A 17,663-nucleotide genomic window follows, 5' to 3' on the forward strand; every position below is an offset into this window, starting at 1 on the left:
AGTTACTCAGTCCTTGATTGTTTTCATTCAGCCTTGCTTGTGATATATCCTTCTTCCCTCTTTTGCTAGGTGGTGGCACACTGGTTAGTGTAATACCCCATAGTTACAGCCAGTAGACAATCTGTGCTTTTCACAGGAGCATCTGCAGCCAACTCCTGGCAAAATTGTTGAAATGCTGCCTCATAAATTTGTTAGAGAAGAGTGCAATAACAGCTGTGTGTTGTGCTTCCAACAATGGTGTTGTACTGCTTAATTTCATGTGATGAAACACGGAACAAAATCAAGAGAATGCATGTAGTATGTTTTGAACTCCTTTACGACTTATTGCAGAGATCAGAATTCAAAATTTCTGCTTAGAGAACTGCTACTTGTTTTGGTGTTTAGGGCTTATTTTATTGTTTTCAAGGTTGTTATTGCTATTAAATATTAAATATTCTTAAAGAGAAAGGGAGAAGTTACAGGGTCATCAGAAATGTTCAGTGTATATAATAACAAAGTGACAGATGGAATTCTGGTATTTTAGTACTCTCTAGAGACATGTCTAATCTAGAATTCACACAGTTCTTGTGCTTTAAAGATCTAATGCAACAACTTAGCTCATTATAAAGATGTGGGATGAATGGGTGGTGTGTCAGTCTATATCTTTTGGTAGTTAGGTCAAAGTGAGTATTTCAGTGGTAGATGTGACTGGCTATCCTACAAGGCAAAATGTTGTCATAAACTTAAAAGAGAAGTATTTAAAGTGTCCAGTCTTCAGACCATTTGTACACATTAAAAATAACTTGCTATTCAAGTTCAATGGTTTTCTTGTTGGACAGTGCTTACACTGGGGTCTTGCCGCAACAGATGCAATAGATTATAAGAAGACAGCAAGTATAATAATTACAGCATGGAACAGACTGCTGGCAGATACAACAACGTAGCATTCTCTTTAATCATAGTGCTTCCCATAATGTGGGTGGCCACAGGCTGCAAACATTTCAGTCAATCCCCTCTCCATGCACCAGTGGTTGTAAAACAGAGCTGAAGTAAACAGCATTCCACAGACCATTAAGGGTTTTTAATTGTGAAAAAATACAGCTTCCCTTCACCCCTCCTTTTGGCTGCTTGCTTCTGTCAGCTGTTACCTACCAAATCAGTTCTGCTTGAAGTAAATAGTATATAATGTACTATCTATGGGCTCTTTAAAATGTTTGTTGTGCTCTGTTGGGGCTTTTGTTATTAAAATACGTATTACTTTAAAACCTGAATGTTTTGGTAGTTTTTGCAGCAAGAAATAACCTCTGCCGTTACGTTAAATGCTGTATTATGTTTAATTTAAAAGCTTTTCATCTTGTTTTCGTTCTCCCACTTTTTTCCTTCAATGCCCAGTGTGGTTTTGCTGTTTCTGTAAAATGCTTTATTGTCTCTCTAGCCATTAGCAGAGTACTTTTTCTCCAGCCAGAATGAAGGGGAAATTACTGGGTTTTTTTCACCTTGTGGCCAGTTACTCCTTTGGAAGCTGATTTCACCTCCTTGATGTTTGACATATACTCATCTGGAATTTTGAGTTTCACGGAATAGATTTAAGCAGCTAAACTTGGTGTCATGGAAATAGTTACACAACATTTACAGGCCTTTTTTTGAGTATGTAAATCAGCGGCAGTTGAGAACAGATGATTTCTTCTGTTTTATAAGTGCATGTGCATGAAAGGATGTATTTTGATAGATGAGTTTTTACATTGTAATTAGGCATATGTGGAATCAAGTATGTAAATGAGCTTGAAAGAAATGTCTCAAGTGTGACTGGGTAACTGATAGTTCAAAGTCAATTTTCTTTTGAATCAAAACAGAGGACAAAAGACTCAAATGAAATATAGGCATGTGTTTAAGATCTGATGCAATTAATTAAAACCCAATCACTTATTGAACTCCTATTGCAATAAGGGACTTTTCAACTTTTAAAATAATTGTTAAAATTCAGTTTTAAGAATCAAGTCAGCTTGCTCTGCAATGAGTCCCAAGGGAGTAAAGAGCAGGCACTTTTCTCTGTCCTATGTGCCACTAGTTTGTGTTCCAGGTAACAAGGACTTTATCCTTTTGAAGTGAGTGCACTTCCTAAGGTGTACACACCTTAGGAAACCCATGTCTCATAGCAGTGTTTGCTAAAAATTTGACACATCTGCCTCTTAAACTTGTTAATGTACAGTTCTGTTAAAGGTTAAAGACCCCAAAATTCTTAGGTGTGGTTAGAGCGGGTGGCTTCTGGTTGAGGGGGAATATTGCAGTGAAAATGGGAATTGACTGATGAATCAAAGATGAGTAATTGATACAGTGATAGTACATATTCAAGATTTCTAGTAGAATATGTTGTAAAACCATTTAGTTCACAAAGGATGGGAGGGTGATAAAAGATGTTAAACCTATTTGTACAAGAAGGGACAGGGGCTGGAGCGTTTTAACATAGTGAGAAAACATTTTAGAATGAAGATGGCTTTTCACATACAGCACATAAATGATTTCTAATCCTTGTTGTCTTGAAGTTTTTCTGAGTTCACTGCTGTTGCTCTTTCAATTTTTGTAAAGTCAGCCAGAGGGAGTTCTTGGTAATTTCTAACATTTTGAAGATTATACATCTAAATAGTTAGTTAGTCTTCTCACTAGCTCTTTTGAGAATCAGCATTTTAAGCTGATTTGGACCTTCTCTGGTCACCTGTAGATAGTTACCTTGGTAGGATGTAAGTGAATTTGCAATGTTTTCAAATTTGCAAGCATTACCATAGTCTTCTGGTTGAAAATAGAACAATATTATGAATGGGCTGGGAGAAAATAGACCTCTCTTCTTCAAATACAGTTCTTTAACAATGCCAAGCTAACATGATTATAAAGGATTTCTTGACTTCTGGGCCAAAATAAACAGAAGCTAAGTATGTCGAAGAGCAAAATGAGAAACCAAGAATTCTACTTCCCTGCAAGGCTGCTTGAGCTTTAACAGCAAGTGTCACAATTTGCTAGCCAACTGACATTTCTCAGAGCACTTTAGTTGTGCCAGGTGGCTCTAGTAAAGAATAATGATTTGTTGCTGAGACATAAAAAAAAGTCTCTATTTGAAGAAATTCTAGTGGCATTAGATACTTTTGCTCAATCTAGCATAACTGTGACCAGCAGTTGTTGTATCACCATTATAGGTGTATTTTGTGGGTTTTTTGCTAAGAAGTTCAGTGGACATTTTTGTCCCCTTAAACTTTTAATGGCATGATATGTAGGAAATCCAAACCCAAAGTGATTAATTTTTCCTGAATATCATTGTAAATTAGGTATAGTATTTGCAGTGGGTACCTACTGGAAATATAAAAATCAGACATTGGGTACATATATTCATTGAAAAAAGCATAAATTTGAGATTATAATTTTTCTAGAAATCATGGAACTCACAGATTAAAAGTGAAAACATTTTTCAATCCATCCACTCTTTCTAAACTTATTCATCTCTCTTTTCCACATCATTTTTGTGTGGATTTAAGGAATTCTTCAGTGGGAAGCTTGTATTTTGGCTTTTGAAAATTGTGGAGGGAAGAAGGAAATTAATTCTAAATCTCTGGCTAGTTAAACCAGAGAGCTTTAAAAAAAAAGAAAAAAGATTTATGGTTGACTCCAGTAGAGCTATTGAATTTCCTTTTGTAAGTTAGTGTAAATGTGTGTTTTATTTCAGCATCAAAAGTCTCCCCTCTTTTAAGAAGAAGAGTAATAGCACTTTCTAGGTGGGTGTTTCTTAAAGAGAAAGGAGAGCGAAAAGGGAAGGAGATTTGAAACTGCTTTTCCTGTCTGAGGCCAAGAGCAGACTCAAAGCTTGCCAGCCCGACAGTTCTTCAGCTTCTTTCTTATGATTTCTGAGGGTTTTGTTAGTGACTTGCAGATGGAGCTTAGGCTTTGGAACTCATCCATTAAAAAGATGCATGGCCTTAGCCACAGTAGTAGTGCAACATGTTTTCACTGTAGCGGTGTCACAGAATGTAACTGAGCTTGAATTGGTGAGGGAACAACAATGCAGCCTTCCCTTCCCCTCCCCATAATTTTCTTTTCCACATTTCATTTGGAAATTAGGATCATGTAACATTTTTCATCCATTTTAGGAAACAGAGGTAGAATATGAGCCTAGTCTTTTTACTAAGCTACATATATGAGCAAGAGTAATACAGTTCATAGCATACTTTAAGGAAAAAGCATATTTGTCTCAATGGTTTTTTGACTTTTTTTCAGTTAAGTTTTTCTAGTAGGTTTTCATGGTCCTGTAAGGTATTTTTGCCATACTTTTTTACTATTTTTAAAGAGCAAATTGTAGTTACGATTGTTAAAACATTAAGTTAAGGAAATTGGCCTAATGTAAGAGCATTTAAAGCACCTTTACTGCAAACACTGACTGAAAATGAGCCTGCTTACATTCTTCAGGGACAGAACAGGGTTAAGGGCTCTATTACATCAGATATAGTGTGGAGAACTTCACAGAATCTGTGTTTTTGTGTCTGGGAATATGTGAAAAGCAATGAAGTCTGTGTATTAATTTTCTGAAAGAATAGTATTATTCCTGGGGTTTTTGTTTTTAACACAAAAGCAAAATTAATTCAGTCTAGTCATTTATCTGCAGATTTTCTGTAACTTGATCACATGCTTAAATGGCACGATCCTTGTCTCTGTAGGAGTGTTTAGCAGAATAATTTGTTTATGATCAACTAGTCTGTCATGGTTATCAATGGAGATTTAGATGTAGGCATATGTCAGACGTTCCTTCCAAGTGAAGAAGGACTAAAATGAGAAGCTTCAGTAAATCCAGAACATGTACTTGTGGCCAGCAGTTTTATTTAGTGTGCTGGTATAGAATTTAGCTGATCAAAACCATCCCGTAGATGCATGTATCCATAAACTGTGCTGAAATAAGAAAACTTCCTGACAGTAAATGTCAGAAAGAAATATAGGAAGGAAACCCCTCCTAGCCCTATACTTAGGGACTTTGGCCCTAATTAACTAAATTACTTAAGAATATTTCAAGCTTTCTTAATGTTAATTGAAACTGAAGTGATTTCTTTTTTGCAGAAGCTCTGAGTGGTTACTGGAATAGACTCAGTTTGGTAAAGTAAACAGGTTATGTTGACTAGCTAATCATTGAAATGTATGTATGTATGTATGTAATTTAACATTTTGTCTGTCTGAAATGTACTTTTACCAGTTTTAAAGGAGAAATTCCACATTTTGGTTACATTATCGATGGTATATTTAAGGATATTTTTAACAATTTTTTACTATTTTTTAGTGTATAAAATATGCTCTTACATACTGATAGTTGTTGTTCACAAATATATGCCATGTAATTTCCTCTAATTGATACACTGAGAATTTTATAAACTGTTGAGAAAACAGAATTGTTTTGAGTAAAACAGTGCTTTGAAAGCTAGATTATATTTAGATCTCTATGATGTTTGATACCTCATATTCTTTTACATTTTGATTTTGGTCTGCAGAAACCTATTTTTCTGTTTTACTGGAGCCATGGAGCAAGTGAGCAAGAGGTCTTAGAAGTAAAATGAAAAGTCACAGACTTTGTTGTGAATGGATAAGTGTGTGGAAATAATACGAATTGTGTTATGTCAGCATCCCACTCACAGAATTGATTTCATAAACAGTTGGTGGAATGGTCTCTAAATGAACATGCTGCTTTGTCATTTACAGACTTAGCCACTATGATTCTTCAGAACTGGCTGTTTATTTCATAGTAAGAAGGTTTTAAAAATACCAAACCTGTTTGTGTTTTATTGTCAGTCATTTAATCTAGAGGATATGGGACACAATAAAACTCATAGGCCTTTGGGCAGGACTTCTAAGAAAATGTTGCTAAAAAATATTTACAGGAGTTTGGTTTGGTCTGAGCTGCTGAAAGCTAGCAAACAAACAAGTTAACTTATATTTAAATAAATTAGAACAATGTGTATATCTTATTTACTGAGGACTTTGTTTAAATTATTTAGGAAGTAATGTGGCCTGTTAGAATCCTATTGTGTGGTACTTTTAGAAAAAACCTATTATATAGTATTTTAATTTTTTTTAATAATGACTGGAAATATTGTCTAATTTATCTTTAATGTTGTAATCAATTATACAGTTTCTAAGTACTTTTTTAGCCAGATTGGAAATAGATTTGACTTCTTGTCTTCTAGACTTGTGTTGAAAGCAATGGGCCATCTGGCTGTAGAGGAAACACCTAAGAACAACATTGCTGCACAGACTATTGAAATCATTGACATACAAGAAATTCTCTCCAAAATCTGGTTAAATGTGAATAAGAAATAGCACTTACTTCTAAAGCTTCCTCTGAATAAGATGTAGTTTTTCATATTATACCTGCTTTTTTTTTTAGCAGATCTGAGGAAATCTGGTTCCCCTTGAAGCAGATAGAAAGGTCAGAAATAAACCTGTTACTAGACCAGATTTCAGAAATTTCCCCTTGGGTATCTGTGCTGTACTTACTCCAACAGATTCACACAGTTCATAATTTTCAGCAAAGTGTCATTAATGGTCTCTTCTCAAAAACTCACTGCACTCTTTGTTTTCAAGGAGAATATACTTAAGAGAAGTATTCTTTAGAATAAATGATAGATTAATCAGATCCATCCTACTCTTCTGTTGCTTTGATAGACTCATCCAAGATGGCAAAAAAGAGTTCAGTAGCATCATTGGGAAGTCTTAATCAGTGTCAGGTTTGAATGGCTTATCCCAGTGAAACCATCCATCTCGGCTGTTCAAAATACTTTGGCGCTGTTGATTTTCACATCTGCTTCTGAGGACATTCAGAACCATAAATATTTTGGAAAGACTGTGTTGAGAAGTTTCCAGAAATAAATTGGTTTATCTGGCTCCCCTGGAATGTCTTTGAAACTGTGTCATAAATTCCAGGACAATTGCTACACAAATAGACTTACTGGCATAAAACTTGCCATCCTGTAATAAAAATCAAGTTCTGTTTATGTGTTGATGTCTAATTTCAGAAGTAATTGAGCCTTTAATTCAAGGTTCTATATTTTTCCCTATTGACGTGTGCAGGAAAATATTGGCTATTTCAGAAAGAAAAGGGGTAAAAGAGCTTTTGTACCCCTGCTTGGTAAATACAGTATCAGAGATTAAAGTGCCTCCTGCCTTGCTGGATTGGTGGACACTAGATGAGTTGGTATCTGTCTTGGACTGTGTTTACTTAAATAAGTGGAGGGACAAGTTCTGTTCCAGAAGAGTAATTTCCAGGCTTTCACAGATTCATATGCCTCATGACATGATTGTCTCTGAGTAACAAAGTTATGGAGTAACTCAACAAATCTCTTGTAGTACGTGGAAATCAGCCTTCACTTAAAGAGGAGTATCAAAAGATTTAGCTTAGCTTATGTGAAAACTGTGTTAGTTGCGTAGTCCTCTTTAGAATCATGGAGGTTGGAAAGGACCTATAAGATCACCAAGTCCCATATTAACACGGCACTGCCATGTTGCCACCTCAGCATGTCTCCAAGTGCCACATCTACACACCTTTTGAACGCTTCCAGAAGTGATGATGCCACCACCAACAGAACAGCCTATTCCAATGCCTGACTACCCTGTCAAGAAATTTTTTCTAATACCCAATCTAAACCTCCTGTGGTGCAATTTGAGACCATGTCTTCTTGTCCTGTCACTGAGACTGTAACAGAAGAGACCAATCCCCACCTGGCTGCCCCCGCCTTTAAGGCAGTTGCAGAGAACAGTACGGTCTCCCCTCCTTTTCTCTAGGCTAAACAGCCCCGGCTCCCACAGCTGCCTCTCACAGGAACTGCGCTCCCGCCTTTTCAGAACTGGCCTTGGGATTTAAGGTGTGGCTTCACCAGTGCTGAGTACAGGGGGACAGTCACTGCCCTGTTCCTGCTGGCCACACTATTGCTGATACAGGCCAGGATGCCATTGGCCTTCTTTGCCAACTGTGCACACACTGGCTTGTGTCCAGCCACTGTTGACCAGCACCCCCAGGTCCTTTTTCAGCTGGGCAGCTTTCCAGTCTCTCTTGCCCCAGCCTGTAGTGCTGCCTGGGGTTGTTGTGATCCAAGGGTTGGACCCAGCACTTCACCGTATCACACCTCATACCACTGGCCTCAGCCCATTGAATCAGCAGATCTTTCTGCAGAGCCTTCCTACCCTCCAGCAGATCAGCTCTCCCACCCAACTTGGTTTCATCTGCAGACTGACTGAGGGGGCACTGTAGAGGATCAGATCTGAGCATGTTTTGTCTCAGACATTCTGAGTATTGCTACAGGAAAGGTGTAATTGGAGGAGAGGGTCCGTGGAGCTGGGGCAGTGCTGTTCTGAGCCAAGTTCCTATTCTGCCTTGAGACTCAGTCCCCCACCCCCACCTCACTTCTTGGAGAAGGGCTGGCTGTGCATGAGTGAACAAAACTGTGTGACAAGTCTAATTTACATAAAAAGGCATGCACCAGGTATACTATAAAAGGGAGTGAATCAGGTCCCCTCTTTATTTTTTCTCTGGCTTTCTTTCTTTTTTCTCTCTTTCTCCTCTTTCTCTTTTGTTTATTTGTCTTGATATCCTAGCTCTGGACCATCTGCATGACAGGACCACTGTGAGATCTAAGGTCTGGAGATAACAATTTGTTTTCTTCCCTTGCTTTACCTCAGCAAATCATACCCTATCCCCATACTCCATACTGAACTTTGTTGTGGGAGTGGGGAGATAGTGGAGGTATGTTACGGCTTGTCAACCACCACCTTTGAGTCAGGGTGTTGTGGTTTGTGAGCCACAAATACTGGTGTGCTAGCCAGCATGTCTTGTAAGTATTTAAGGGCTTGCTAGCCAACACCTTTTCAGTCTAAGCAGTGGGCTGGTTGCTGTAGTTAAGACAACTGCGCAATAAAATAGGAGTTTCCTGACACATGGTCTGGTGTCTTGTTCAGCCTGATGAGGATCTATAATGAGCATCACGCCCCATACCAATGGGCTGTGACATGCACTTGTTCCCTTTATCCACATCATCAGTAAAGATGTTAAACAGGAATGACCTCAACACTAAGCCCTGGGCAGCACCAGTAGTGACTGGACACCAACTGGATGTAACTTCATTCACCACCACTCTCTGGGCTGGCCATCCAGCCAGTTTTACACACAAAGGGTATACTCAGGCCTTGAGTAGCCATTTTCTCCAGAAGAGTGCTGTGGGAAATGGTGTCAAAGGCTTTACTTAAGTAAAGTTATGAAGATGATAAAAGGTCTAGAGAGGAAGCCATACAAGGAGTGGCAGATGTCACTCAGTTTGTTTAGCCTGGAAAAGAGGAGACTGACAGGAGACCTCATTGGGGTCTTCAGCGAGGAGACTAAGGGAAGATCTCATTGGGGTATTCAACATTCTCATGAAGGGAAGAGGAGAGACAGGCACTGATCTCTTCTCTCTAATGACCAGTGACAGGACCCGAGGAGATGACATGAAGTTGTGTTGGGGGAGGTTTAGGCTGGATAATAGAAAAATGTTCTTCACCCAGAGGGGGGTTGGGCACAGGAACAGGCTCCCCAGGGAAGTGGTCACAGCACCAGCCTGACAGAGTTCAAAAAGCATTTGGGCAATGCTCTCAGGCACATGGTGTGACTCTTGAGGATGTCCTGTGCAGGGGCAGGAGATGGACTCGATGATCCTTGCAGATCCCTTCCGCAGATGATTCCCCACTCAGAACATGATTCCATGTAAAAATCCAGGTATACAACATCCACAGCCTTTTCCTCATCCAGTAAACATATCTCCTTGTCAGAGAAGGAGACCAGGTTAGTTAAGCAGGATAGCTTTACTGTAGGATAGCTTTACTGACAGATACATGGGGTGATAACCAGCAGAACAGTCACTTGTTTTCTCCATTTGTATTCTCAGAAATCTTTAGTTTCAAGTCTATTCTCATTCCTTCCATTTTCCTGAGTGAATTAATTTGGGATAGCCTCTATATATATAAATCTGCAAGTCAGAGGAGTAATGTCAAATCAGGCCTCCACTATAGGATCTTGTAGATATGAACCAATGTGCTTACACTGATAAAGAAATGAGTTTATGTCTTTATGATAATGCTCATAGGATTATCTGCCTGTCAAAGATATTAGAAATCTCTCTGCAGTGGTAGATTTTGAATTATCTGCAGTATTACTCAGTATAAATTGCATCAATATAATAAAGCGACTGGCAAGGTTGTTCAGAGAAGCTGGTCATTGTGAGGGCTTTATTATTCATTAATTCAGTTTCAGGTTGAATGGGAGTTTGTCACAGAACTTTAGTCCTAGGCCATGGGGATGGATTTCTTCTCTTGCAACTAGAACCAAGGTGGTTTCCTTCTTACTTACTTAGTGGAGAGAAATCAAGAAAAATAGTCACTTCTGATATTACAGTATGCCTGACTGGTGTTCATTCTCCCAAATTAGCCACCTTGATTCTGGAAATGCAAAAACAAAAGACACCTTGTTATTTTTCCTTTTGAATGCAGCATTTCTGCTGCAGATTGATCCACTTTCCTGGCTTGTAGAATGTGGTATTAGTGGATTAGACAGTGAGTGGTAATTGATTCACTGCCAGGAATAACTGATGATTATGTAGATCTACAGTTGTTAATTTTGCTGGAGTAGTATAGGATCTCTGACTGATTTCATCAATACAGGAGTGCATTTAGTACTGACAGTTTTTTTATCATGTACTTGAATACCTTGCAGGTATTGATCTTGAAATGATTCCTTAAAAGTCATCAGGATCAAATTACTGATCTCTCTGACCCCAGAAACCCATACTGTGGCTGTGTAATATGTCATGTTTTTTGATGTTCCAAAGTGCTTTTGGGGGGCATTCATAATGTAATAGTGGAATCTATCACTATGTTTGAATATTTGTATTGCTTGCTGTATATGTGAGAAAATCTGAAATCTTTTAGATTTCTCTGTACTACTTTCTGAAAGAGATAATTTCAAAAATGAATGAAGAAACTTAAATGGAAGAGAATGTTGTTTTACACTCAGTCTTGGAGCTAGTTTTAACCAAATTCTACAGTATGATGTGAAATAATGCTTTAGATCTGAGAATGACTGGATTTTAAACTTTGTGAACTTCAAACCCAACTGTTTCATTGCCATTTAGTTAAAAATTAGCCATTCCTGGTTTGCACTGTCTTTTTGATAATCAAGTTAATGATATATAGGACAAAAGAGGATGGACAAATATAAAAAAAGAATTACCTGATTTTTTTTTTTTTTTCCTCAGTCAGATTTTCTTATTAGAGAGTGTCTCTTGGAATGGTTTGTTTCTTTTATATTTTCATGTTCTAACTGGAAAAGCTTTTAAGAGCAAAAAAGCTTTTAAACTGAAAAAGACAAATGCTTTAACTTATCGTTAACAAATCTCTTATGTTTGTTGCATGTAGGGATGTCTCAGACTTTCCACTGCAACAGTGTCAGTAAAATGGAATACATAAGACATAGAGCTAAATTTTAAATGTTTTCCATCTTTAATACCTTTTTGACTTATATATACCTAATAGCTCCTTTCATCTTGACTACAGTATCTCCTTGCCTTTGTTTCCCTTGCCCCCTTCTGGCTGTTCAGAGGTTTTGTACATTTCAAGAGAAAAAAGTCTGCAAATTCCTTGCATGGATCTAGTAAATTGAAAATGAAACAACAAAAACCACCAAACAAGTAAATAAACAAACAAAACCATAAAACAGTACCAAACCAAAAAACAGTCCAGGAAACTGTTGTAGGACATATGCAGACTCTGGTGATGTATAGTAATTTTATCTTCTCTTTTCTTCTATCACTTGGTTAACACTGGCCGTTACACAAGGGTAGGGGGAAAGTACTTTTGAAAGTACTCTTCACAAAAGGTGTTTGATTATTTTTATCTTTAGGAAAATTCTGGTTACAGAAAGGGTCATTAGTTAATCAATTCTGTAGTGTTACAGGTGAATATCTGGGGTTTTATGCTGCTCCCTCATTTAGCTGTCATTAGCTGCCATGTCAACCTGTCAAATCCTTTTCAGAGATTTTTGTGTTTATTGTCACTGGTCAAGTTTTTTGTAAGTCTTTCACTAAGCAATCCAATAGATTTTGTACTTTTCAAGCCCCTTCCTTACCTCTAACAAAAGTGGGATCCCAGCTTTGTTGTTGTAACACCTCTTTTATTTTGTTTTCAGCTTGCAGTTTGGTCCCTTGTCTCATTCTACTTGGCAAACTGTCCTATTTTGTAGGAACTAATTGTCTGAACCCTCGATAATGTTCTGAAAAGAAAATTTAACTTTAGTAATAGTTGCAAAAGACAATAAAAATATTGTCTTGTACAGTTTAATAGATTTTAGCTTTCACTTTTGACATATTATGAGGCTTGTACATTTTGAAAATCTGCTCTTTTCTGCTTTTTCTTAAGAATGCAAAAATCGAATGTAAGTTACTACTTTGAAACTCTGTTTTGCAACAGCATTTTCCCTCCTCTTTGGTTTTAGGGAATTCACTGAACGGCAATAGAACAGCAGTTTCTCCTGTTGAGGGCTATCTAGGAAAAAAGGTTTACAATGAAGGAAAAGGATATTTAGGCATTTAACATAACTCTTCAAGGTAGTAAAAGAATCCTGGAGTATGATAAATAAGGTATCCCAAATGCTTGTAACTTATTTTGATAACAGTGAATTTTCTTAGACCTCTGGTGTACTTCTGCTGATTCTTCTCTCTCACATCAATCAAACATGGAACACATAGATTGAATATATCTAAATCCAGGATTTCTGAAGCAGTTGCTCAGGGATGTTCAACAAAAGCATGTATAAATACTTGAGTTTCTGAAAGGAGGAAATGACTTAATGAGATTTCTATTTTTTTTGGTCTCAAAACCTTTCATGAGGTTCCTCTTTTTATTAATAAGAATACATAGAATGAAGCAGTCTAAACCCATGAAAGTCACAGAGCATTCATCTGAACTTTCTTTTAATAATATATTTTTTAAATGAAGGTCTTTTTCAGTGTATACTAATCCTAACCCTCTGTTACAAAGAATTTTATATACTTAGTGACATACAAAGTATAATCTAGTTTATCCTTTAAGTGTCAATGATACATAAAGCCCTGAAATGAACCCTAGAAAGGGAACATAACTGTTGTTATATCTGCATGTAGCAATCGAGAACAGGAAGAAATGAAAGTTGTAAGAAATACAGAGCAGATTGTTTGATAATCAACATAGAACTACCTCTGCCAAATCGATTAGTCTGACTTAGAATCTATCATCAAAGAATTGCTTAGGTTATTGTATGATGTACTTAAAAGGTTTTAATGAGATGTAAAGCATTTTGTAATGAAACTGGTAGAAAAGTAAATGTCAAGATAAGGTTTTATCATCATCTTCTCAAGATAATGAGGAAATTAAGCAAATTACATTATGAGGCCAGACCCTAAATCCCAGGACATCTTGAAAGAGTGACATGGAAAAGTAGATGCTAATTTCACACTTTCTTTTCTTGATCATGGTACTGATCAAGACTACAGATGATTGAAATGGCTCCCAGAGAACTGAAACATAGAAAGGTCTGTATGATTTTGGTGTGAATGGTCTCCATTGCTATTGGACAACTGCTGAAATCGTGTGGTGTGTGTGAACCCACACTTGATTGTAGCAGCTGCAGCATTTTCCTGATGCTTGGTGGGAGCTGTCTGCTCTTCTGTGTCAATGGTGTGAAATGGCCACAGCCGATCAAAAGACCTTACCCCAGACAGAGTTCAAAAGCTGTCCTATCTCCTTACACAGCTTGTTGTAGCCTGGTGCTTTATTGCCATTTTCTTGATTTCCCAGAGTTTGCTGTGCCATCTCCTTTCTTCTTCTAAGTGGGAAAGTAACGAAGCTGAAACTAGTACATTTGTATCAGCTCTGGGCTACACATCAGCAGATTATTATTGTCACTTGGTTAAAAATGTAAGTATTTTGTGTAATTGAGATTTTGTTAATAATAAATCACCAGTTTATAAGCACATACATGGACCTGTCATTGTGATAAGGAACATGAACTGAACTTTGTTTATCTTTTCTTACCTTAGTTACTTTTACAACCTTTTAAGGGAAAAAATGAATTGGGAGATCTCTGGACAAATGAGAAATTTTTTTATTAGATTACACTGTAATAGATGCTCATAAAAACAAAATTCCCATTGCTATTGTGCTATAATAAAAAAACCCCCTATTCTATCATTATTTTTCCCCATGAAGTTAAAATTATATTATTGTTTTATGTATTAGAATGTAACTTCTGAATGTTTTCTTTACCGTATCCACTGCATTTAAAATGGGAAATGAACCCTGAATGTTAGGTAAAGTCACTTTTATATTTAGGATATATAAAAATAGTGGGAATAATATTTCATAATTCATTGACTTGAATTAGATAAAGCATGAAAAAATTATTAGTAATGGTCTTCTGAAAGTTTTGCCTTAACTCCTGGGGAGGCAGAGCTAAAATGAACATAATTTTAGTTTTAAAATGTATAAAGTATATAATGTGCTACAATAATGTTTTGCAGTACAGTTTGTTCAGTGATTAGGAGAGCTTCAATTTGACATCAACAGTTAAAAAATCAAAAAAATGGAAATAGATGAACAGAGAAAGTTATTAACATTTACAGTACCTCAGTCACATAGAGAACCATGCAACTAATGTCTGCTTATTGGCAGTAAATGTAATGTATTTTATTTTATTTATCTTTATTTTATTTAACAGATGGTCATTTCATTAGTAACAGAACTCAGAGAAAACCAGTTCAATGGACTTAACATTCAGGGGAGGTAGGTGTTATCTAAACATAATTTTGGTATATTTTGGTTTGGGTCATTACAGTTCAGTGAGGATCATTTTACAGTCTTGGGCAACTTAGGCTTCAGTTGAAAAGTGTTGGATACATATGTAGATAATTTAAGGTGTGGACGAGCTTGTTAAGTTGGGCTTCACCTAAGAGTTTATACTTAACCTAGGAGTCACAGAATGGTTGGAAGGGACCTTCAAAGATCATTTGCTTAATGCTGCTGTTGTCACTGTTTTTCACATGATCATGCCTTTTTGCTGTCTGATTTGTACCTTTCTACTGACCTTGAAACGCTGATCATAGCCTTTTGTTGGTACTGTAAAAATTAGGTCATTTGAATGTCAGTAGGCGCTTTTGATTGCATGTAAATTTAATGAAGTGCAGCTAAAAAAACAACCGAAAAAATGAGGATAGATATTTTTAATATAAACTATGAATTAAAGTTGTGTCTTCTGTTTTAAGTTTATTCAATTTACTAAATTATTAATAATAGAGTAATAAATAAAAATAAGCAATATTTATTTAAAAAGTAAATTATTAGTGATTAAATAATTACACTAACAGTGTCATGTAATAAACTAAATGAAATTGTTATTAAATAGTAAAATAACTAATAAGTAAATTAAAACATTTGAATATTAATAAAATTGGAATAATTAACAGTTAAGTAATTGAATTAAAGAAAATGCCTGTGCACATTCTGTTGTCCTTAGAGTCAAAAGGGATGCTATGAAGAAAAGAGTTTTATGACCTATTTTATACCACATAGCTTGTAAAATTACAGGAAACAAGAAGCTGATTGAAGTATCTTTCTTGTATCATGCGCCAAAAACTTGGCTCTTCTCTCTGGTAAGAAAGGTTAAATGAGCTGAATTAGTTTAGAACAGACATTAGTATTAAAATCATGGACACAGTTAATGAGGGGTATCACAAAATTTCATTCCATGTAGGAAATAAACACCCACATTTTAAAAAGTAGGATGAAACAGACTTAGATTGGTTGAGATCGTTGGGAAGAGGAATACTGGATTTCTGCTGGGAGAGAGGGAGAACTTTGAACTTAGGTGGATTTTTGAGTGTAGAAATTGTGATATGGCTGTTTATTCAAATTCCAGAGGCAAAAGTATTCTGCTTTTACAGGTGTACATTTTCTCCTTTCTCCATTTAGTGATACTTTAAAAAACTCAGATGACAGTGTCTGTGCAAATTCATGGTACACAGTGGAGTGCATTGTGCACTATTCACCAAGAACATATTTTGAAGATTATGTAGTAAACTTAGCTAATCCTGCATAAGGAATTAGAAACATAATTTTGCAAAGGGAACTGATTTAGAGTTTCAGGTCTGTGTATCCTGGAAAATACTGCTGCACAGTAAGATCTTCCCAATAATTACCATTCCTACAAAAACACTTGTAGCAAAAGTGCATTTTGAAGTATTTCAGTATAAGAAGACTTAAACACGTATTTAATCAGATAACTACTCAGAAATGTGCATCTTTGAAAATACATCATGTTTTATTTCTCTCTCTGTTTATATGATAATGATTAGTACCTCATGTCCACACTGCTGAGCAGCATCTTAATTCCCCTCTCAGGTCTTCAGGGGTGATACTGGTAACTCCCCAAAGAAAATAGTTTCAGGTTCTTGCAGAGAATGCACTTCATTTAGTGAATCAGGAGAAACTTGCAGGAACTCAGGGAAGCCTTTTACGAACCATCTAGCACCTTTTAATTTGCTAGAATTCAGTATTTCATAGTTCTTGGTCTTTATAAGTGTCTTCCTGTCAAAACTACAGTTTCATGTGCTAGGAACAATATATATTCTCTGGGAAAGTTGTGATTTCTTTTTGCAAATGTAGTCCCTGCCATTTTAATTTTTTTAATGTTCCAAAGGTTCCGTATTTTCTTTATGTTCCAGATTCCACTGTCTTTGATAATTTCCAACCACGTAGTTTTAGTGAGAAGATCCAATGAGTGGTTCGTATATTAAGATCCAAAGGTGCTGCATATTCCTTCAGCTGTAGGGCTGTAGATCTGTAAGCAAAAATTTTTCAGCTGAGCACTTGAAGACAGCAGGATTCATAAATTGTTTCTGTTGAGAGGAAAGAGGGGTCATAAATTGTTTCTGTTGAGAGGAAAGAGGGGTTAAAAAAGCAACAGGAGGCCTGAAAAGCAGCTAGGTTGTCTCTTCTGGAGTTCCAGGAAACTTACATGAAAGCTATGAATCTGTAATCTTCCATCACTGGGAAAGACAAAGCACTGTCTAGTAGGAAGGACAGGGTGATGGAACCAACACAACTGGTTTCAATTCAGAATTGTGTTGATATCCCTTACATGGTTTACTTTGAGCATTTAAATATCAAAATTTTATCTGACTTCTTAACATTCTGCACACAATAAGGAATGATATGTCAACAGTCATTCTAGTAAATAATTTTTCAGCAGTTAAGTATGCATCTCTTACATTTAATCTTCTGTGATTAATTAATGTCCTTTTTTTAGCTTAACAGTTTAGAAATTATGACTTTTCTGAAATATGAACTGTGTTTATTTTTTCCTTCAGCATTTCAGCCAGTCGTGTGAATGCTGTGTCCATTTTCTGTGTGCCTCTCATTACTTTGCCTGACCTAACTCCATTGCTGGAAACTCTCCTTCTTTACCACGGAGGTTCATCAAAAGAAATTCTCAGTTCAGAGTTTCTAGAGGCTGTGAATGAGGCCTTTTTAAAGTAAGTAGCAGGGTTTGTGTTACTGTTTTGCTTTTTCATAAAGATTATCAATTCAGTTCAATGTCTCTTGTCTAGGTT

At 36.5% G+C, this 17,663-nt stretch overlaps 2 protein-coding genes across 12 annotated transcripts in view; one reads left to right on the forward strand and one right to left on the reverse strand.

The window, feature by feature from the left end:
- Positions 1-17,663, forward strand: part of FANCC (Fanconi anemia complementation group C) — a 78,463-nt gene that overhangs the window by 33,642 nt on the left and 27,158 nt on the right. For 6 of the 7 annotated variants that reach the window (XM_017740435.1, XM_017740436.1, XM_008638410.2 and 3 more), the window contains 3 exons: positions 13,855-13,974; positions 14,774-14,838; positions 17,421-17,585. In XM_017740435.1, coding sequence (XP_017595924.1) covers positions 13,855-13,974; positions 14,774-14,838; positions 17,421-17,585 — 350 coding nt within the window. The remainder of the gene's footprint in view (positions 1-13,854; positions 13,975-14,773; positions 14,839-17,420; positions 17,586-17,663) is intronic. The other variant, XM_017740437.1, reaches the window with a different exon arrangement.
- The window catches only part of CUNH9orf3 (chromosome unknown C9orf3 homolog), a 219,043-nt gene continuing 218,003 nt past the window's right edge, over positions 16,624-17,663 (reverse strand). For 2 of the 5 annotated variants that reach the window (XR_001864014.1, XR_001864012.1), the window contains one exon: positions 16,624-16,949. The gene's annotated coding sequence lies outside the window, so the exon portion shown is untranslated. The remainder of the gene's footprint in view (positions 16,950-17,663) is intronic. The other 3 variants (XR_001864015.1, XM_017740426.1, XM_017740428.1) reach the window with 2 other exon arrangements.

Source organism: Corvus brachyrhynchos, unplaced genomic scaffold, assembly GCF_000691975.1.
Source record: "Corvus brachyrhynchos isolate BGI_N302 unplaced genomic scaffold, ASM69197v1 scaffold37, whole genome shotgun sequence".
Taxonomy (NCBI): domain Eukaryota; kingdom Metazoa; phylum Chordata; class Aves; order Passeriformes; family Corvidae; genus Corvus; species Corvus brachyrhynchos.